This window comes from Alnus glutinosa, chromosome 3 (assembly GCF_958979055.1).
Source record: "Alnus glutinosa chromosome 3, dhAlnGlut1.1, whole genome shotgun sequence".
In the NCBI taxonomy this organism is placed as follows: Eukaryota; Viridiplantae; Streptophyta; class Magnoliopsida; order Fagales; family Betulaceae; genus Alnus; species Alnus glutinosa.
This window is the reverse complement of record NC_084888.1, coordinates 2949556-2973617: the sequence shown is the minus strand read 5'-3', so window position 1 is coordinate 2973617 and position 24062 is coordinate 2949556. Positions and strand designations below refer to the sequence as shown.

General features: G+C 35.0%; 2 protein-coding genes across 2 annotated transcripts; both read left to right on the top strand.

Annotated features, from left to right (window-relative positions):
• Window positions 1–10994: 10994 nt before the first annotated feature.
• On the top strand, window positions 10995–13650 carry LOC133864003 (U-box domain-containing protein 30-like). Its single transcript, XM_062300185.1, has one exon. It carries the CDS (start codon window positions 11680–11682, stop codon window positions 13027–13029), a length of 1350 nt encoding a protein of 449 aa, XP_062156169.1. The 5' UTR covers window positions 10995–11679; the 3' UTR covers window positions 13030–13650.
• An 8594-nt stretch (window positions 13651–22244) lies between these two features.
• LOC133864447 (uncharacterized) lies at window positions 22245–23083 on the top strand. The gene has a single exon (XM_062300783.1). It carries the CDS (start codon window positions 22319–22321, stop codon window positions 22883–22885), a length of 567 nt encoding a protein of 188 aa, XP_062156767.1. The 5' UTR covers window positions 22245–22318; the 3' UTR covers window positions 22886–23083.
• The last annotated feature ends 979 nt before the right edge of the window (window positions 23084–24062 follow it).

Sequence of the window (24062 nt, the reverse complement as noted above, 5' to 3'; positions counted from 1 at the left end):
AAGTAAATAAAACTAAAAAAATAAAATGTAAAAAAGAAACTCCATTGAAACCAGGATTACATACCCAAGAGGCCAAGAGGGCCAAGATATATACTTGTATTGTAGACGTAGATGTAGTCGGATTCAGCCTTCAAGTACTTGAAAGAGTCCAAACTCAAGACACAAACCCAGGGTGCAAGAAGGAACAACCAAATGAAGACACAAAAAGCAGATATATCAAATGGGTGGATTAGAGAAATAAAAAACAACAAAAAATAGTATAAAACACACAAAGGCAGAGAGTCTAGTAGTGGTAGCACATCCATCAGATCAATTAGGGATTCTGACTGCGAGAGGTGAGGCTTGTTAGCCTTTGGAGTGATCGAAATCGAGAGGATGGGATGGGATGGCAGATGGACCATCGCCTTGTACCCTGTTCTAGTTTGAACTCGAGGATATTGAAGAACAAAAATGAAATGGAACGAAATGGAAAACTGGAACGGCAGATTTGCCATTGGATTTTCTTCTTGATCGTTCATCAACGGCGGATAGAGAAACATAATGAAAGGGTCGTTGAGAAAATTGAATGAGAGCATTCAATTTTCTTCTGATCTGCCATTAATGCTTGCCGATTGAATCGAGTGACGGTAGGGTTTTTTGATACTCATTTAAGGCGTTTTCTCCATTTTTCACCGTTGGATTGATTTTTGGGTAAAACCAATTCATTTGAACGGCTTAGATCAAGCCTTGGTGATCTAAATTGAGCAGAAAATTTAATGGGGCTGTCAAGAGGCTTTTCAGTTTCAGAGGCGAACCCTAGGTTAAGAAAAAATGATCCCCTGCGTGCGCAACGGTGCGGTATGGCTAGAACCCGTGCCATCTCTTCATCGAAAATCATTATGACCGTTGATTACGATTATTATTTTTTGAATCTCAAATATGGTCAGTTAAGAACCCAGCTCATGTGGACATGCAAAACACAGAATTAGGACCCCCTCAGTCATGCGCACTAGCTGTCATCCATCTTCAAATCCAACGGTTATGATTTACTCCACTTTTAATCGGACGGCTACGGGCATTGCATTTTAAATTCTCGAGAAACAGGCTGGCCGACTCGATTTTGGGGGAAAAAAATTTCCCTCTCCATTTTTTTGGGTTCTAGACTCTTCCTCTCCTTTTTTTTTCTTCTTTTTTTTTTCTTTTTTTTTTTAAAAAAAAAAAAACAATTCTCTTCGTTTTTTTAACTAAGTCTTCCAAAATTAAATTTTTTTTTTTAAAAAAAAAAAAAAAAAAAAAACTTAAAAAAGACTAGTCTAATTTGTCTAAGACTGTAAATGTTACTTTATATATATATATATATATATTGTCTAAATGTCTAATAAATTATTTGTTATTAAAATTAATAAAAGTAAAAACAAAAGAAGAAACAACTTAAGTGCTTAACAAATGCTAGTCTAATGAATTAATAATATTAAAAAAATAAAATTCATTTTCATAAGATAAGTTATAATTTATGAGTTATACGTGTATTTTTTTGTTAACTAATTTTTTTAAATACCGATATACCATATTATCTACATTATACATTTATTATTTATACAATTGTACATTTATTTAAATCTATGATGTAGTCTTTTTTTTTTGGTATAGACCATATAGACCGTATAGTTATTACTTTTTACTTATTCCTTTTTAATTAAATACTAAAATCTATAGGATTAGGGTTTTAATGTAGATGTAGTTATTACCTATTGGCTACTACCTAATGTTAGTAACTTAGTATAATAGTATTAATGTATTAGTATATAAGTTAATTTAATTTGTAATTATAAACAAACACATTACACATTGTTAATTATAATTTATAATACTATTAAGTCTATTATACATTTATATTATTAACTTAAATTGGAATTACATAAATTTATCTAGTAATAATGTGTAACATATCTAATGATAATATGTATATAATTATATTGAACGGATCATATGCTTATATAGTTATATAATTATAAACTTATAGTTGTATTCATATGAATCTAATAATGATCAAAAGATATGATCTATATAAGATATATCATATAATTAATAAATTTTTATATCCAAATTGTTGATTTGAATTTTTGAAATTTCGAGCCCTAAACGAGTCGGGCAATCGGGTCGGGTCGGGTCAAGCGATACTCAAGCCGAAAATTTCAAGCCATAAACGAGCCGGGCGGGCGAGTCGGTCCGATCGAGTCTTAAACGAGCCGAGCTCTCGAGGCCTTATACGAGCCGGGCGAGCCGGGCAGTTCGGTCTCTAAACGGGTCGAGCTCACGAGCTCCCACCGAGTTATGTCGGGCGAGTCGGGTAGGTATCACTAATTAATCGAGCGGGTTTCAACAGTAACGAGTGGGCTTCAACAGTGCCGAGCTCGAGCTCGGATCGGGCTAAACCGGGCGGGTACCGAGCGGGACCTCGAGCCCAGTCGGCTTGCTTACAGCCCTATTTGTATTGGTCTTGGTTCAGGTGTCTTACCTGTGTTTTTGTTTTTTATTATTCTCTTTTCTTTTATTAATGGAATTTTACTTATATTATAATAATAATAATAATAATAATAATAGTATAAGTGAGCTTTAGCTTGCATCTCACCATCTCCCAACCATCAAGGCCGGCTCTATATAAAAAAAAAATTAAGCGGTTGCTAAGGCCTCTAATTAATGAATATATATATATATATATATATATATATATATATATATATTATAAAAAAATATTTGAAGGCTTACTTAAAATAATTAAGCGGTTGGTCCAATGGAAGTTTGGAGTCTCCCGGCCATTAGGCTGTTGAGTTTTTTGCCCCCCCGGACTAGATCCAGTGCAGGTTTATATCTTTTGATTTTTCTTTGTTTGTTGGCAGGAAAGCACTCTAGAGAGGTTTCGAAGGGAAAAAGTCTGCTGCTCGCGTCGCCAACAGGTAGGTTTTGGCCATGCTTCAGTTCTCAACAATTTTTTAGGCCAGATCTGTGGTGTTCCGCAGCCCTCTAGTCGACACTCGCCCCCCAACCTTGCTCTTCGCCGTCCTCTGGTCTAGTCGTCGCTTGCTACAGTCAGAATGCTCGGCGCATGGTCCTCACGCGCCAGGATGTTTTCACAACTTGGGTCGCGCGTGAAGGCCACGTTCTGTTCCCTTTGTCATGTCTGGTGGCGTCTGGTGACCTGTGATGTTCGATTGTTGGTGTGGTGTTTTCTGGAGGTGGTGATTTCTCCTCTGTCGGCAGCTCTGTTTTGGGTGTTTTTTCTGTTTTGTTTTTTTGGTTAGTTCTTTGTCAGTTTGCTCTGTAGTTATTAACCTGATCATTGCTATTTGTCCAAAATGTGTGACCTTCTCCCAGTTCAAGAAAAGTTATACGTTATCGCAGATGCATCCTTCTGTTTGACTGGGTTTTATTTCTAGCAACTGTCTGTATTAGTCTGAGTCTTGTTTTGGCTCAAATTGGGTGCACACCTTTATGGTGGTATAATATATACACCTTTATGGTGGTGTCTTATGTACACCTATACAGTGATTTATTATTTATATTTCTTCATGATTAATGAAAGATTCAACTTTCCTTCAAAAATAAAAAAAAAAAAACAAAAAAAAAAAGTATAAAATTAAACGTAAGAGAGAGGGGAAAGCCAAAGTAGAGGTTACTGATATGAGACATCATAGTACACTTTTTTATTTATTTTTATTTAAAAATAAAAAAAAAGGGGGATCGTCCCAACAAATCATTTTCGTACTGATATAGTGAAAAGATGTAAAGATGTTAATCACGCAACTGCGACCAGAAGTTCAATTTTGAGGACCCATACATGAAGACCCCCAGTGTTGACGAAATAGAAATTGTGGCGTAAACAATTACACAGTTGCAATGTTTACGAAATTGAAATTGTGGCGTAAACAAATAGACAGTTGTATTAATAGCAGTTGAATTAGCCCTTTCACACCAATTGAGGGAGAGATCAGAGATGAGACTGCATTTTTTGCTCTTTGCCAAACCAAGTATGAGCGCAGGAAAAGGAGACCATAAGATTGTAATAAAGGAAGTCTTCCGCAAAAGGTTTTTTTTTTTTTTTTTTTTTTTTTTTTTTCTAAAGTCATGTTGTTTTCATCATTTTTACAATTGAGTATTTAAACTTTAAAAAGTGTCAATTTATAGTATTCATCTTTCAATTTTTTTTCAATTTCAACATTTCGTTAGAATTTTCAGTTAAATCCTGTTAAAATCCACAAATAGCTCGTCTATCCGTAGGACGAGAGTCAGACGCTCGTTCGACTCTCGTCCTACGTGGCATGAAATATAATATTATATATATATATATATATTAAAAAAAAAATGCAGAAAAAAAATCTGCGCACGTGTGAAAGCTTTCCCCTTTCCCCCCATTTCTTCCCCCAAATGCCCTAAAATTTTCAAAAACGCTGCTGCTGCTGCTGCTCTGTCTCCCCCTCCCACTATCCTCCTTCGCCCACCACCAACCACTTCCTCACCGAACGCACCAGCGACGCCCATGGACACAGGCCACGCCCACAGTCCAAAAAAGCACCGCCCACCACCAACCACTTCCTCACCGAACGCACCGGCGACGCCCACCCACGACACCAGCTCGAAATCCGGCGACGCCCACTGACACAGGCCATGCCCACAGTCCAAAAAAGCACCGCCCACCAAGACAAAGGGCCTACCGACCGAGACCGAGCGCCGCCCACCAAGACGAATGGGCCAACCGACACCGTCTCTCTCCCCTTTCTCTCTACGGTCCGTCTCTCTCTGACTTATTATTTATGGGTTTTTGAAGTGATTTCTCGGTATGGGTAGTTAAGATATGGGTTTGTGAAGTTATTGATGCTTGTGATTTATTTTTGTTCTTGAAGGTTAGATTTTTTTTCTGCAATTTTTTTTTTTTTTTTTGGTTTATGAATATGGGGCTGGTTGTTAACAGATTGTTTTCCTTGGATTGGTGCTAAAATATGATGATTTATTTTTGTTCTTGAAGGTTAGATTTTTTTTTTTCTGCAATTTTTTTTTTTTTTTTGGTTTATGAATATGGGGCTGGTTTTTTTTTTTTTTTTTTAAAAAAAAAACAACAGATTGTTTTCCTTGGATTGGTGTTACTTGCTCTAAACACTAAAATATGATGATTTATTTTTGTTCTTGAAGGTTAGATTTTTTTTTTCTGCAATTTTTGTTTTTTTTTGGTTTATGAATATGGGGCTGGTTGTTTTTTTTTTTTTTTTTAGAAATAACAGATTGTTTTCCTTGGATTGGTGCTAAAATATGATGATTTATTTTTGTTCTTGAAGGTTAGATTTTTTTTTTTTTTTGGTTAAAGAATATGGGGCTGGTTGTTTTTTTTTTTTTAGAAACAACAGATTGTTTTCCTTGGATTGGTGTTACTTGCTCTAAACACTAAAATATGATAGTTATAAGCTGCTCTCATTTCATTGCAAAACGATTTTACATTTTTTTTGTGTTCTCTAGAGCAAGATTTTTTAATTGGATTTTTGTTCTTAGTCTCTGATTTTTGGTACATGGGTACGTGAGATTTTTTTTTGGGTTTGTGTCATCATGTGGTTAGTGTTTTTTTTGAAATTTTTCGTAAATTTTGTTAAAGTAGTGTAAAAATAAATTAAAGACGATGGTATATTAACTTCTCATTTATGATTGTGGAATGAGGCTTCCCGGTCATGTGCTATGAGATCTCATGTGAGATGGCACTTGAGCTTTAACTATTTGGGTAGGTGATTATGGTGCGTTTGGTTCGTAGTGATATTCAATATTCGAACCGGGTTTTTATTCAAAAACCCATACCCGGATCCAAGTTGAATAAAACCCATGAGTCACTTGAATAGTTTGAATAAACCCATTATATATATTTTTTAATTATTTTTTATCATACCAATCATTATACACAACTTTTCATACAATCCAATCATTTCCAATCATTTTATACTATTATAAAACACTTTTTTAAAACCCATCATATATTTTTTATTATTATTTTTTATCATACCAATCATTATACACAACTTTTCATACAATCCAATCATTTCCAATCACTTTATTCTATTATAAAACACTTTTTTCCAATCTTCCAAATTCAACACCCAAACACATATTCAAAAGAATTTAAATTATATTCAACATCCAAACACATTTTCATTGCTTTGAAATCCGTGATCAGATTCTGAATATTATTCATATTCGAAATATTCGATACCCAGTATGTGAAGTTAGGACTGTTCAACAGGTGTTGAAACAGGGAATAAAATCCTCTCTATTTCAAATAAAATAGATACTGGTCATGATCGATTTAAAGTTGATACATCTAACAGTATACACGATTTCACATTATTTAAATTTTAAAAAAACATGTTAATATTGACTTCAAATACACCGTTAAATATATCAACTTTAAATTTTGACATCTTATTTTAAAATTAATATTATCGATGATCCTATAACTTTTCACAATTATGAAACCTCGTTATATCTGATCTCCATCCCATATAAATAATCATAATTTGATGCCGGATTCAGGCCCATTAGCAGCCAAGAAGAAAATAGTTGAGCCCAAAGAACATCTTCTCTCAACGCTTCTCAACATGCAGTCAATCCGAACATGTTTAGTCCATTAGGACTATCAAAAGATTAAGTGCTTACTTTGCACAAGGTTTTATCTCCTACATTGTTTTTCAAAGCCATTAAGCTAGAATGCTTTAAAAATTTGTAGTGCTAATTTTCAAGCCCGTCGGGTCTCAAAACGTCAACATGATCCAACACATATCAGGCCATGCACGTCCAATAAGCAACTGCACGTGCAGCAACAAGGCAAAACATGATAGGCCGGCCACCTCTGTGCCACGATGGGCTATTTGCCCCCCCACTCAAAAAAACCCTTTGAGATCCCCTTCAATTCTCTCTCTCTCTCTCTCTCTCTCTCTCTCTCTCTCTCTCTCTCATACAATCACATACATGCTATTAGACACCATTGATTTTAATTGGTTGTTGTCCCAAATTTAGAGTTCCAATTCGGTTATCAGCATAGTGCCAATTAAGTTTTATTGTTATAAACTTTATATTTCAATTTATTTTTATTTTAGAACAAGTATTTAACGTAAAGTATATGTGTACTCTTTATAAGTATTTTTCTAATATTAAATATGTCTAATGGAAAATATGAATTTAGATATAAACAAAAAAAAATTGATAAAAAAATATAAAAATTAATTAAGTCTCAACCAATACTTATCGATAAATTTAGTGTTAATAATAGACAAAATATTTATTGGAATTCATGAACAACCAATCTTTGTAAGGAATTAGAAAACACTATCAAACTAATAAAAATGATATTGATAATCAAATTCACAGTAATATGAATCTGGATATGAAAAATTTAAAGAAAAAAGGAGAGAGATAAATCAGATCCATAATAACACTAGAATGTGTAATACAACAATATCTCATAAAGAAGAAGAAAAAGATGGGATAAAAGAAAGGAATAAAGAATTAAAGAAGGAGAGTAGATATTGATAAAAGGTCGAATTCTATATTTACAAATATTTATGATCCAGGTTGATGGAATAATAATATGATACAACACGGGACTTTGCATATAAATAAGCCTTCAAAGTTGATAATATGAACTCTTCCTACCTACTTGTTTGACCATATACAACACGGGATTGAAGGCTTATTTATAAGCAATGAACCATTTTGGTTATTGTTGAAGGACTCTCGGTCCCTAACGACCAAAGCCACCATAATAACGTGCTAGAAGAAGTATGTTAGAACAGTTAACCGTGAGTCGAGGTAGAGATTTGAAGTACCTATAGCGCAAGAGTTTGTCGAAGCAGGCCAACAGATGATAGCTTCAATATTTAAATCAGTATTATCGAAATAGATTGTATTGAAGAGTGAGAGAGAGGGAAGGAGGGACGAAAGACCCCGTTTTACATGTTATCCACATTCCACTCCACTATCTTTTATAGTCGATTTGTTGTAGCCGCCCGCCGCTGACCATGTGGCTTTCCATAGGTCCAGTGACGCTTGTAAACCAAGATCGCGGGGACTGATACTAATTATGTATTAAGAGATAAGATCCAGTGTGACACATTATGGACGTTATATTTAGGTTCATTGGATGATAGACCAGGTACTCGAGCTACTAAGCCCAACAAAGTATTATAGTGAAATAATAGAGATGAGATAAGTGGGGTTTGATCGTGTTGAAATAATAAAATAGATTAATTGCTATCAACTCAAGGCAAATGAGGATTCTAATATCTTAAGAATAAATTACAACTCCTCGTGATGGACTCCTTTGTTGGGTCATGTGAGAGGCTATGATATTTAGCATATGCTCATGTGATTCCAACCCTAAACTAGATTTTAATTGTATAGTCTTCAGGTTGCACACATTTTTATACAACTATATAGTTTGGACTTGGACTAGAGGACCAGCTTTTAAACGGGTCTGAGTCTCATTAAAAAAATGCCTGCGCCAAGATCCAGACTGGAACCTACTCAAAACCTTCAATTCCCCAAACCCACCCAAATTGAAATACCATTCCAAGTGATATACTTGTTTACCAATAACCAAACCTAACCCATCCACCATACTTACCCTAACTACGACCCACCCACTTGCCCACTTCACAGTCTATGAACCCCTGCAATCAGATCTTTGGTCCCAACTTCTGCCAAAACCGAATTAAGATTTTCTACCATTGACCATTTGACAGTCAATTGGGAGAGGGTCTGATTCATTTGTTCATAGCTCCGTATCTTAGATTAATTTGGTCAGTCAATTGAGAGAAGGTCTCAATGAGATTCACTTGTCCGAACCCCATTAAGACTTTTTTCATTCACAAATCAGGTCAATTAAAATTTGGTCAGCAAATTGCACCAAATCTCGACCCTCCCTAACTACATATGATTTTGCTTGATTCTTAATGAATTGAGATATCATGGAGTACTTTTTTCCTCAAATGAACGGCCAAAATCGAAGGCAAAAAAAGGAGGAGAAAGTAGATGTTGGGATTTATTTTAAATGAAAGGCACATAAAAAAAATTGCTACACACATTAATATTTTCATATTTTTTGACGTAACATTAAAAATTAGCATTTAATTTAAAATTTAATAATGATTTAACCGAAATTTAATAGTAAGTTTTAGTGTCACGTTATAAAATGTACATTTAAGAGGATAAGAGTTGGACTAGCGCAACATTTTAAAAAAAAAGAGAGATATATATATATATCTATCGGATCGATGCAATACTAATCCATTGCTGCAAAATAGAGATATTGCCTGAGAGACAGGGTCCCAAAGTCACGTGTGAATGTGCGGTTGAGTTGGAGGCAGGCAGAGAAGAGGGGCAACAGGGCAAACGGGCAGGACGTCTGGGACTCGGCAGTGGCAAAGCAGTCAAAGGCAAAGACCGGATAAACCAACCAAGACGTACGGTCAAAGGCTCAAAGCAAAAACTGTGACAGTCAAACAGCTTAGCTGGTCGCTTTTCCTAAAACTGATAAAAAAAAAAAAGAAAGAAAAAAAAAAAGAAGACCAGGACCAGGAGGGCGTTGGGTCCCCGGCCAGTTTGATTATTTTATTTTCTATTTTGGTTTTTTAATTTTTGATTATTTTCTATTATAAAAAAATTAAAAAAAAAAAAAAAAAGGTGTCTGAAATATTCGATTTGGTTAAACGAGATGTGCGATTGGTATCGTGGCTCGCACCCGGTCTCCTCGTCCCCGTGGGGGTTCGCTGGATTTTACTGAAAACTTGACCAGCTTTTGGCTTCGTGCGGGGCATTCCTTTTTGTTCAAAGACCACTTTCTCCTTTTTCTTCTTGAACTCCAATTTCATAAAAGATCAAAATAAAGAGAGAAAAGCAGAAGAAAGAAATAATAATAATACAAGAATTTTTAAACCAACGTCCATTGCTGAGAAGTGTCTTCTAAGATTTCATTTTGATTTATTTGCATTGTTAAAAAAACATATATATATATATATATATTTGTTGTAATTTTCTCAACAGTTCATATTTAATTCTAAATCTTAAATAAAAAAAAAGAATAAATTAAATTTAACCGTTTTTAAAAAAAATCTGTAAGATATGTACTATAGTTCTTTTTTACATTACCTAAGTCAAATCTATAACTTTAGTCTTTAATGTATAAGGGAAAGAGAAATGTTATACAATTCCCGACATAAACTAAAAAATGTAATCAAATTTTAGATTTTGATTACAAACAAATATGGTTAATACATTAAAAAGAAAATGAAGAAATCAACGTATAGAAAATATCACAGATTCTAACACAAGATAGAGAATCTTGCGTGAGTGGATCTAGTTGTAGCTTTGGGGTATTAGCCTTCCAAAATTATAGAATCCTCCCATTTTTTAAAAAAGATAGACCCTTAAAAAATTATTTTTTCAACCCGGATAGAATTTTTTTTTTTTTTTTTTTTTGTCTACCCTAAACCTATAATTTTAGTTTCTTCCTTAATAACTTGGCTGGTCAATTGAATTAGTCAGCGATTATCACATCAACTATACCCTCTTAATTATTTTTTACTAATTTTAAAGAGTTACATTAATTTGTAAGAAAATTATAATAAAAACCGTAATAGGTAAAACTATTTTTCTTACCTTCAAAATTTTTTAAGATAACGGTGATTTGGGCATAATAAGCAAGGGTGTAAGTGTCATTTTGAGTGTCTTGTGTGACTTAAAAGTAAGCGAGGAACAGAGAAGCGGGACATTACAGCGACAGACGAAATATGACTGCACGTGTGGTGCGCGGGCCGAGGGCTTACAAACCGGCTGCAACCCGTGGTTCCCCGTCATCCCGATAAATTCAAAGTCACTAGACTATTTTTGTTTAAAAAAAAAAAAAAAACAATTAAAATAATAAATGATATAATATTAATTTATATTATTTTCGGTGAAGGGTTTTTTCAGCAACTGCCCCAAAAGAAGGGCTGTAGGGGTGGGGAGCCTTTTGACGGGGGATGGCTTTTCTCTGCTCCTTCCACTCTATTCCTTTTCCTATGGCGGTACGGCCTCTCTGATTTTCCCTCTCAAAGCTCTTCGATTTCCTCATTTTTGTTCTTGTTTGTGATCTGGGTCTCGCTTATTTTTCTCAATTTCTGTACTGTTTGTTACATTTACGGTGCTTTTTTTTTTTTTTTTTTCTGGTACTCGTAGTGTGCACTGTTGGTCTTTGGGCGGTCTAAAATTCTTTTTGTTTTCTTTCACATCTTTATTGTTTTGCTAAAGGGTTGCTGATTTAGCCCTTTTGGAGCTTGAGCATGAAGTGAAAGGAGGTTGATTGTAAGTTTATGATGTGTTTGAGTGAGTGAGTGTGTGTGTGTGTCTGTGTCTTATGATGGTAATGATTCTTTTGACCATATAGAAAGGGATCAGATAAAGCAAAGTGAAAAGGGAACTGTGTGCGTACTAAAAAGAGAGTATTGTTGCTTGTGATTCTCAATGAGAGAAAACTTTGAGGGTTTTTATTCTTCTCTTTTTATCCTTTATCCACACATCTCATGTGCAAGCTAGATGTAATGTGCCTTGAAGGGCGCTTGTCAGTTCAGTGATTTTGGGTGGGTATTTTGTACTTTGGGTTTGGTTTTATTTCAAAAGGGGGTTTCAGAAATGCCTATGTTTCAGCCCTCCAAGAGGGATGGGTTTGTTGGGTATGAAGGTGGTGGAGATGGGCATGTTCTAGATCTGGACACTGCTGTCAAAGACGGGGTTTTGGGTGGTGTTGGTGGTGGGGTTGTGGGAGCTGGTGTTGGAGAGAAATTGGATCTCAAGAAGATGATTGAGGAGCTCGACTTATCCGAGTTTCCCTCTGTATTTATTTGCCCAATCTCCCTTGAACCAATGCAAGACCCTGTGACTCTTTGCACTGGCCAGACATATGAGAGGTCCAACATTCTCAAATGGTTCAGCTTGGGGCACTTCTCCTGCCCCACCACGATGCAAGAGCTTTGGGACGATTCGGTCACACCGAATAGGACCCTTTACCATCTAATTCACACTTGGTTTACTCAGAAGTATTTGCTCATGAAGAAGAAATCGGAAGATGTACAGGGAAGGGCATCAGAGCTTCTCGAAACACTAAAGAAGGTCAAGGGTCAAGCTAGAGTTCAAGCCCTCAAGGAGCTCCGACAAGTTGTGGCAGCTCATGCCACCGCTAGGAAGAGGGTGATTGATGAAGGCGGGGTTGCTGTGATTTCATCATTACTGGGTCCATTTACATCCCATGCTGTTGGTTCCGAAGCCATTGGGATTCTTGTAAATTTGACCCTGGATTCAGAGTCCAAAACGAACTTGACGCAACCTGCAAAGATTTCGTTAATGGTGGATATTTTGAATGAGGGCTGCATCGAGACAAAAATCAATTGTACACGGTTGATTGAGATGTTGATGGAAGAGAAGGGTTTCAGGTCAGAGATTGTTTCGAGCCATAGCCTCTTGGTTGGTTTGATGAGGCTAGTGAAGGATAAGAGACATCCACACGGCATCTTGCCCGGACTTAGCCTCCTTAGGACGATATGCTTGCATAAGGAAGTAAGGAGCTTGATTGTGAGCATAGGGGCTGTTCCTCAATTGGTTGAATTGTTACCTGCTTTGAATCCTGATTCATTAGAATTAGCCCTTTTCATCTTGGATGCATTGTCTACTCTACAAGAGGGAAGATTGGCTTTGAAGGACTGTTCGAATACCATTCCGAATATGGTAAGGCTATTAATGAGGGTTTCAGAGAGCATTACTCAGTATGCATTATCAATTTTATGGTCTGTATGCAAACTTGCCCCTGATGAATGCTCTTCCATTGCTGTGGATGCTGGTCTCGCGGCAAAGCTCCTCCTTGTGATTCAAAGTGGTTGCAATCCTGTCCTGAAGCAGCAGTCTGCAGAGCTTTTGAAGCTGTGTAGTCTAAATTACTCAGATACAATCTTCATCTCCAAGTGCAAGCTCACAAGAACTATTCAATGAATGGAGATTTTTTACTTTGTATTATACACTAGCCTTCAAATCTTTGGGGTAAGGAGGTAAAGGACCTTCCACGTCTAGTCACAGATGAACGCTAACAAATGTGGTGGGGTTTTGAGCTGCGCGTTTACTCTCCTGTACATAGTGAAGTATTTCAATTCCAACAATTGATTCAACATAAATGAAGAACCAGAATATAGAGTGCAACACACCTTGCTGTAAATGGTTCTCCTTGTTAAGTGCTCTCGCCAATGGTTTTCAAATAAACCCCATCAAGAATATCATAAAACTCATTATTGGGGTACATCATTGTGAGAAGAAGTAAATGCTGTTGTTGGGTAAAAATACTTGTTAGGGGAGGAAAATTTGCGGCAAATTTTGGAGCTTGCAATTGCAATTGTTATTCTTTAGTTGTTGCTCTGCTCCATGGCTTCCTTGAATCTTCCTTCAGGTCACAGAGGCTTCCAATTTTCCTTGAAATTGAGGTGGGAGTTTTGCTTCTGACCCCACACGTGTAGGACTGGAGTGCCTTGGGCCTTCAAACTTTATTCAGTGTACAATAACATCAACTATTTCATTTTCCATTTGGTCTTATTCTGCACTGCTCTTTGTTTTATTTATTTATTCATTTTTGCAAAGTGCACTGCTCTTTGTTTAGATTGTGATTTTGTTGGTTACTGCAATGAGTAATGCAATTATTCACATTTATTTTGTTTGTGAAATATGTTTTAAGTGATTTTTTTATGTCAATCATTTCAAAAATACAGAAGAAAAATTATGTAAAACACAGTACCGAGCGCGAGAACTAGATGTGAAGACTGTAATTCTTTCATTTCAGCTGTTGCTCTTTTTCTTTGCAAATATTGGGCTTGTTAAATTGGCCGTCTCTGAATGTTGCAGCTCTGAGCTTTCACTATGTGTGCTGAAACTTACTATTTCTGTGGATGACAACACACCGAGTGACATGTTGTACTTCCTGTTTACCTTTTGCTGTAAGGGTTGAGGACAGGACCCATCGTTACCTCCTGTTCTGTCACTGCTGAATGGAAAAGAAAGAAAAGAAAGGTGAGAGTTAACACTGAACAGCGAGTGTTGAAGTGCTATGTGGCTTCTGTTGTGATTCCAAATTGTTAGAGGCTGTCCTATCAGTGCCACTGATGCTTCTGCAGAAGCATGTGATCAATTTTGTCTGGATAATGATATCCACGTAAATAAGCAGGCTTTCAGCAACTTCAAAATTGCCTGGATTTATAGTTTGAGATATTCCTGTAGAGTTTTCTTTCCAAGAGTAACGCTACTTTTTGTAGACCATTTGCTATCTCTTCCTTTAATATTAAATTAATTGAATTTGGAAATAGTAAACTGTAAACAAATATATCTCTTTAATTCTTTGCTTGTGTTTGAAAACCATCTTGATATAAAAGAATCTTTGAACTACAGTTGAGGCCCATATTTATTGGAAAAGCTCTTTTTCTTATTTTTGAAGCCACACAGAATTTGTTCTCTTTCCTTTATTTTCATTTAAATAGGGCTCTTTAAGGCCAGCCTCCACAGATTTAATTTGTATGGTATATCAGATTTTCATCATATTAATAAGATTAAAGCCTATATTTCTCTTGGTTTGATAGTGAAGATTATTGCACTATGATTTGATCATTCTACATGATTAGTATGTGTAAGTTAGGAATATTCAAACCATTTTGGCATTCCATTATTCTATTGCTTATTAGGATATCGATCCCTAAATTTGATTGGGGGAATATTTGATGGCGTAAATTTATGCCTTTGCTTGAAAATTGAATGAGACTTTTGTAGGTAAGAATTGTTCTTTGTATTTTTCATTTTCAAGTGTTGTTAGGGATATTACAGCCTTTACTGTAAAGTCATTTACAAACTGATATGTCAGTCTATAATTGGTGAAATAATTAAGCAAAAAATTTGACTCTTCAACTTAATTAGTCAATGGTTGAGTTATCAACCATATACTCATTGCTTAATCATTTCACTAAGTATAGATTGACTGACATATCAATTTAAAAGAAAATTATAGTGCCCTAAACATATTCCTTTTCTTTGATTTCGTCAATCAAAGTGAAAAATCTAATTTACGTCACGATATGGCTGCAAACCTAACCCCATATGTTAAGAGGGTTTAAAGTTAAGTTTGGATTATCAAAATTAGGGGTGTGCAAAATCCACCCGCACCAGCGAACCCGCCCCGCCCCGCCCCGTCAATAACGGATATAAGACATTTTTAAAAAAGTGCGGACCCTAAATATGCCAACCCGTGATTTATGGGGCGGGTTGCGGTATTAAATTTTTTCTCACCCACCCCGCCCCACAATCCCTTTATACTCGTACCATCAAATTTTTTCCAAAAAAGTTATAAGAATCATGACTAGGGGTGTGCCTTTGATTTCATCAAATTTTCTCCAAATAAATTATAAGAGTCACGAATTGCCCAAATTGTGTACCTTTGATTTCATTTAATTCTGCACTATCTATTTCATCTCTATTCTTATATACACTTTTATCTCTATATTCTCACATACACATACCCATTCAATCTACAACCACATAAAAGAATAAAAAAGTTCTTTACAGTTAGGTTTGTTGGTAATTCTGATTCTTTCTTCTTGTTATTGTTTGCTGGTCAGGTTGATTCAATTGGGATTTTCAAATTTTAAATTGGGTTAACAAGATTGTGAATTATTTTTCTAGTTTTGGGCCCAGAAAAAAAATAATAAAAAAATACCCGAACCTGCATGAACCCGTCCCGATTTGCACTACCCAAGGCCTAGCGGGTTGACCATTCACTATGCGGATTGCGGATCTTGAGTTTCAAACCCGTTCACTGCGGAACGAATTGTGGAAAACATGCAAATCCGGCCCGCGCCCACCCCTAATCAAAATACTTGCCACAAGAGGAATATATTAATGTTGGGTATAAAGGAATACTCTTTCTAGCTTCAACAATCATTGGCCTCAAAGAATATTCAAAGTGTTTGAGCATGTACTAGGGTAAGAGATTAACTCGCGAAATGAAAATTCTTAATTTTATTATTATTAACCGCATTTAGTTTTACTGATGCCTTGATGAGGCCGGGTCCTTATGATTGTCATTGTCTAAGCTCTTCCTCTGCGGCTCTCGGTCCTCGGCCGCTTTTATATATATATATATATATATAAAAAGAAAAGAGAAGAGAAGATGAATACTCCTTCCAAATAGCATTGAATTACTCTTAGCTGTGGACTACGCGATGGGATCATGGGAGGGTCGGTCAACCCACTACATATTAAAGGAAGATTTGTGCAAGTGTCTAGCAGGCCCATTTTATTGATATTTGGGCCATTGTGCCCCCATATTGCTTCACTGCATTTTGCTCTACTATAAAATTGAGAAAAAACTTTCTTTGATATTTTCTGATTGACCAGATTGATCGAGAAGGATTTTTTTTTTTTAATTTTAAAAAAAGGTTTAGGAGGAATATGATAATTAGTGACCTTTATTCATTTAAGGAGCGTCGAGTTCAATTAGCATAATTGATGTTATTCTTTTTTTTAATTTTTTTTTTACCATATGAACTTAACGTTCACAATATGTATTTTTTATGTTCTTTTGAATTATATTATAATTTTGAGGAGTGCTACACATGCACCCCTCATCCACCCTTCATCCTCCATTTACAATAAAAAAAATTGATTTTAAGCAAAAAGGTCTTTTTGCTTAAAATCAATTTTTTTAAGTAAAAGAGGTGGACAAAGGGGGAATGAGTGGAGAATTTTTAGCATTTCCCTATAATTTTTGGACATAAATAATTAATACTATATATATAAAACATGTTTTATATAAGAATTTGAAGATTTAGCAATAAATCAATTGCACTTGATTTGGCAGCCACCACGGGGTTGCCAGTTTTGTATTGCGGACATCGCCTGGCCGCCAATTCTGATTGGCAACCACCGCATAGCCGCTAGATAGTGACTGTTAGATCTGTCTGGCAGCCATGCAGTGATCGATGGCGATGACAACACCACCACACCTATGGATTTTTTAATAAATTATTTTCATTTTTCATACATGTAATCAACCGCTCCTATGCAACCCTTACACTAATAAAAAAAAAAAAAAAAAAAAAAAATTGTATATGAACAATCCTTACCCTTAAAAGAATATAATATTAAATTATTGTTTTATATTTTCAAAAGAGTTTTGTAGATTGTTTCAAAAAAAGTATTAGTAGTAGATGTCACATCTGAAAATCCGCTTTGTTAATTAATATTTGAAAAAAAAAAACAAAAAAAAAAAAACAGCATTTGAGAAGTGAAAAGAATTGTACAACAATTTACAAAACAAGCCAACAATTTAATAACCTAGGTACTTATTTTGACAAGCCTTGTAATTCAAATAAATGTATTTAAGGCTTAAATACTGCAATATATATATATATATATATATATATATATATATATATATATGCTGACGTGATGCATGTGCTATAAAAGTAGCAAAAATATTGAAGATATTTGGAATTCACAAATTCAAAAACATTTCTGTCTTATTTTGTATCAAATTCACTTTGGCCTCATTTGACTGATTTTTATTTTTTTTAGTTATTAATTTTGTATTTTTCATTTTTAGCTTGCTTTTCTGAAAGGAGGATTCATGATACATATATTAAATTCAAAAAAGAAAAATGCCAACGAAAGCAAGTTAATTAAAAAATTGGAATTGATATATATATATATATATATGAACTATCTAAAAAATATGATGATCCCTTTACTTTCCAAATCACATCCACGGGACTGCCAAGTGCCAAGTATATTGACCGATTCGGCCCGGTGACTCGTTCAATTGAGTTTGGAAGCCACCCAACGTGAAACACGTGCTCCCATGATTGACTCGTGACGTACGTGCAGTGCATGCAAGTTGCACATTTTTATTTTATTTTTTTCTCTCTTTTCCAGCAAGTTGCACGCTAGCTATTACCATATAAAGTACAAAACTATGAACAAAAGCGCAAAACGGATGGACATCCATGCTGCAAAACTTTGACCAGTTGTTTTCATGCATGTTAGCAAAATTAACAAGGAAATATATATATATGGTTGTATATTGAAATCAATGAAATACACTGTTCAAACTGTTCAGTGCAGAGATAATGACCACAAGTGCATGCAAGAGGAGGAGAAATTAGCTAGCAAAAGAATTTTTCAAAGCGGGCCGGCAGAAAATAGCTTTTATGCTTAAGTCTAAATAAAAATGAATAATTTTCAAAAAAAATTAATTAGGGTCTAAAGAAATGAAACGAAATATCTTTTTTTTTTTATCTTATGTCAACCGCTCTTTTTGTAATAGATTTTGTCATATCCGTTTACCATGTGTTACATTTTTACAGAAAACTTTTCTGCTGCGAGTATTCCTTTACACCCCACGACCCCATCATGCATGTGTGTTGCCTAGCTCGTACCGAAGAGACGATTGCGGACATGGCTTATGAGTAAATTCAATATTGTAGAGCTTTTCAGCTGCTTTTGGGTTGGCTGCAAAAACTCACCATATAGAATCCTATGCATGCTATTAATTAGGGTGGTTAATTGACACCTGCAGGAAGAGGCCAAGTTGGTGACTAGAATATAGTGCGTACGTGTGAATCAAAATTAATACTCTTCCAATTAGTTACACGTAAAGGAATTGATTTGTGCTATATATCTTCACTCTATATATAATTCCCATCATCGATCTTAATTCATTTGGTTGGCAACATGCATTATAAGAATTTTGATCTTTAATTTAGTGATGACAAAAAATTTGTTTAATTTTATTTTAATATATAGAGTTTAATAAATTAGGTTTTGACATTAAAGCAATATTATTCATTTGCACTAATTAATGTTGGCCATTGATCAGATCGAATTAATTACCGTCCGAGGAATTCCCTCAAATACTATGAGAGCTTAGTAAATTAAGCTTACTACGTACGTAAACAGTCGTCAGGAAACACGTCATGCATGCAGTATCGGATCGATACTCCTCCGTCAATTTAGAATATATATTATTAGGTAATTTTGTGACAAAGAAAAGTTGCACCCAGAAGATCCAAATTTCAATATCATCGTTAATGCATGACGTACGTTTGACCCGAGATCACGATAGATTCGAATTCACGTGTGCAAGGCTCATAGCATTCTCATCGATCTGGTCTCATTAACCTTTTTGCTTTTTCAAAATGCTTCGCCATAATTAAGTATATCTTTATAAACCGACAATTTTCTCAATTTCTTGCGCAGTGGGCGCTAGCTCGATCAAGAAGTGTCACTTCTTAGTTCTTAACCATTGGGAGAATGGGAGCGGCAACTTTAAAAAAGTCTTGGGGCACCATGCTTCATTGACAATTTGAACTAGAATTTAACAACCACAAAACAACAAACTACTGCCGCCTGTTTGATTAGGTATATTATGAGCAAGAGATACGTACGTACTTGCCAAAAAAGAAAAAGAATAAAAAAGAAAAAGAAAAGATATATGAGTAAGGGATGAAGATCGGGTGCAATGAGTCTTTCTATTGCATTAGCTAGGTAGCCTTATGTGAGAGGGTAATCGAGTCTGTTAAAGTGTTTTACATCGACAAAATTAATTTGACCTGGACACTTTATAAGCCATATATGGACATTCTTCACCTCTCAATGCGTCTTTTGAGAGTGAGTGAAACCCATTTAACTTTTACATGGTATCAGAGCGAGTCTCTTGCGATAATGGGTATTTCCCTCTCGTATGTTTGGCCGAAGTTGCCATACGTGAGGGAGTGTGTTAAATTGTCTCACATCGACAAGATTAACTTGACTTGGGCACTTTATAAATCATAGACACCCATCATCTCTCAATGCGTCTTTTGAGAATGAGTAATACTCATTTGACTTTTACAGAGCCCCACTTTACCTAGCTGACTAAACACCTACCCAAAGAGTAAAATCCAAACTCGTTATAAGTATTGTCTAACATGCAGAGGCAAAACCATAATTTTTGGGTAGACCGTCCAAACCCACATAAATAAAATAAATATAAAGGTACAAATAATAGTAAAATAGAAAACTAAATCATCTAGCCATTTAAGCTACGGGCCGGTGTAGAAAATAATATTTTTATAATGATTTTAACAGTTTTTTGGGTTGCCAAATACCTATTAAGGTAGGCCTGCCCATGCTCACATAGCTTAAGCGTAATCTTAACTACGTGTATATAAGCTCTTAGATACTTTTTTTTTTTTTTTGAAAGCCAGTTTTCAAGAGCGGTCAATTATACATAAGGTTTGTATAATTTGGTATGACCAATGGATTAATGAGCCGCTGTGGACTTCAAATTTAAAAATATAGTAACTTAAATACAATCTTAATTATAACCATAGGTATATAAGCTTTTTAACGCACTTCACTTTGTAAGTTTTTTTTTTTTTAAAATAAAAAATTTAAGGGAATATATGATTTTACCGTGCAATAAACGGCCTATAGAGATCCATGAGCAAGAGGGAAGAGACAAGGAGGTATCCACTCAGCGTACAGATATTAGAAGGGAACTGATCCAAAACGGTGCATGCATATATGTCATCAATTCATCATTCAAATGGGGCCATACATTATTTGTTTTTGGTCAAATCAAAGATACAAAAACAAAATTAAGTGGGCACGTGTGACAATTCTAAGGTACCGTTGAATTTTACGACTTTTAGTAACAACGAGGCGGCTAGTTATCACCCTCACCGAATGATACCTTCTCCCAATACGGATGCCCGGTCCCCTCATTGGCTCATTCCCAAACAACAATATTTAATCAATTAATCAACTAATTAATTATCTCTAGCTACTAGTTAGTTTTCTATGTGCCATGTGCCATTCCTCTCTCTCTCTCTCTCTCTCTCTCTCTCTCTCTCAATATATATATATATTTCATTTTTAAGAGGTTCTACAATATACCTTCGATCACTTTCCAAAAGTGGGATTCTTATTTAATCGACTTTCTTTATTATTTTCTTATATAAAAATATAATATAATTAGTTTTGTTTGTTAATTAATGTGTTTTGGGGATATTTTTTTGTTTTTAATTTAAAGAAGAATTTGCTTTTGTGTTTTTAAGGCCGTTTGTGTTTGAGTTAATCGGTAATATTTTTATTTTGAGAGGAGAAAATATAAATTTTAACAAACGAATCAAATCTCTTATTCGAATCATTGCCTCTCTTAATATTAATAAAAAATTAGAAGAAGATTCTTATGGCTCTGCAGAACCCTCTCATCATTCAAGACTGAAGAATATTTTTTCTAATCTCGAATATTATTGATTCTATCTCAACATCTTCCTCTTGAGAAGCTTGAAAAAATTAACAAAAGTACAAATTTCTGCACTCACTCTGGCCGTATTAATTCCTATTTATTTTCCTCATCCCCCTCTATTCTAATTGTTTGCGGGAAAGATCCACATCCCCTTTTAGAAGCGGAGGGAAGTGTATATTATGAAGTGATTTGTTATGAATATATAAAGGAAAAATTTCAATTATAATTCTTGATACTTCATCATTTTTGAAAAAAGGTACCAAACTTTAAAAAGAATTTAGGGTATCAATCTTTCAATTTTTTTTAATTTCAACCATCCGTTATAATTTTCTGTTAAATTTTGTCAAAATTCCTAAAATACACTTGTGTTTATTTTTTTTTTTATAAAAAATAAAAAAAAATCAAATATTCAGGCATATGTATTTTTGTAAATTTCTTTAAATTCTGACCAACACCAAAATTCTAGTAAATTTTTTTCTTTTTTTTTTTCTTAAAAAAAATAGATATTTTGAGAATTTTGATAAGATTTAATTAAAAGTTTTAACAGAATATTAAAATTAAAAAAAAAAAAAAATATCTTAAATTAACACTTTTTAAAGTTTAAATACAATACCATTGAAAATAAATGGTTAAAAGTAAGGTACTTGTGAAATGGATATAAATAATATTCGTCAAGCAATTCATTAATTCGTTTGACCACATGCATTGCTTGCAAGTGTCAGCGTCAACACATGCAGGATTCCGCCGACGGCTGATGATCATGACAAACCTACAATATTTGAATTTTGATCGGGCCTTCGAACGGCTTCGCCTATTGGTCGTTGTCTTTCCTTTACCCATCATGCCTATCGATCACATAGAAGGAGCTATATATAGAAATACAAGGTACCCTTAATTTGATCCATTCTCATAATTTCCTCATATTCCCCGCTCAGATCACAACAAAACCTTCAGATATCAGATATGGAAGCGTATTCTTCTTACTCTTCTTCATCCTCGTCTACGTACTCGACACCGAAAGCAAAGGCTAACTCTTTGCATTCCTCAGTACTCCATACAGTTCGAAAGTCTCCAGCAAAGCCAGGGAAGAAGCCGGCTGTAGCGCCACCGCTGCCTCCAAAACCGCCTAGAATATACAAGGTGGATCCCGTTAACTTCCGGGACGTTGTCCAGAAGCTCACCGGTGCAACCGAGTTCCAGCCTCGGCGTCTTCAAAGCGCGGCGCCTCCTCCGCTCAATGTTCTCGCGCCGCCGCCATCGTCTGCAGAGCCTCCGCATGAGCAGCTCCAGCTTCCTACAGCAAAAACAGTACCGTTCTGGGCAGCGTACCCTCAGGACATGATGTCTGGAACACATACACAGGAAATCATGAAATCCCAGAAAATGTCTGATAGCACTGAAGAGTCGCCATTTTCGCTTGGGATGATGAATCAGCCTCCCACGTCTCATAATTGGTTTTCTTTCCCTCTTCTGAGTCCAGGAACCATTTCCAGTCTGGACCAGAGCACGTACGGTTCCTTAGCTCTTTGATCACTTAATTAGACTGCATGTTCTCCTTGTCTTTGGCCGCCATGGCTAACTAGCTAGATATTGTCAACGCAAGACGACGATAAGCTAGAGCTACATTTTCATTTACGACTTCATTGTTTCATTTACTACTTCATTGTAACCAGTATTTACTGTATGTTCATAAATATAAGCTAATAATAATATACTTCTTTGCGTCAATATTAGAGCAGGAGCATGAGCATGATCGTCAAACTCGGGGGCTCCCGAGAATTTGATTGACCAAAGTAAATTAAATAATCCCGAAAACAGGAAATTTGATTTTCAATGTCTTACGTACTGATATGTTTGAAGTTTGAACCTTAGACAGTCATGAATCAACGAAAATTGGGTAAAGACCAATTCAAGAAGGGGTCTAACCATTTCTAAATTCTCCTCATCACTCGTCACATTGCCATCTTATCATTTTAGATAATTCTAATAGATGTGTAATTAATATGATTTAACAATTTGTAAATTTGAAACCTACCATATATGATTACGTGTAAGGGTGGTAATTCCTATTCACGTTTTGAGCTTGGGTTCTTTTGAGTCATGACTATATATAAGACTATATAAGTCAACAATATATAACTTGACTCATTTAATTTTATGTTAGGTTCGTTGGTCTTATAAAAAAATTTCAGTCTTAAATGTCGTATGTTGGGTTTAAGTCGTGTCAAGACATAAGTACTATAAGACTATATATAAGTTAACTCTAACTCAACCTACTTAAATAAATGGGTTAGACCTTTCAATTCTAACATGTTAGTTTATTGTTTGGTTTATGTCAAATTTGTGGGTCATGTAAAAAATTATTAGCTCTAAGTGTAAGATATTTAATTTATTTATAGTCTCATTATTACACATGTATGGATGTCCCTCTTGAGTTTTCATCCATATTTTTTTCCCCTTTTGAGTTAACTCATAATTTAAATTTTCTCTCGGATCACATTACAAACCCATCTATTTATACTCCGTTTATTTCGACGTAAAATTGTTTTCATCGTAAAATTGTTTTAACTTTTTAGAGAAGTAATTTTTCAGGAAAATGTTTTTCGCTGAAAGCATTTTTCGGTGTTTGGTGCATATGAAAAATCACAAATATTTTTTATATTTTCATTCAATCATATTAATTTATAAAAATCAATTTTTATTCACA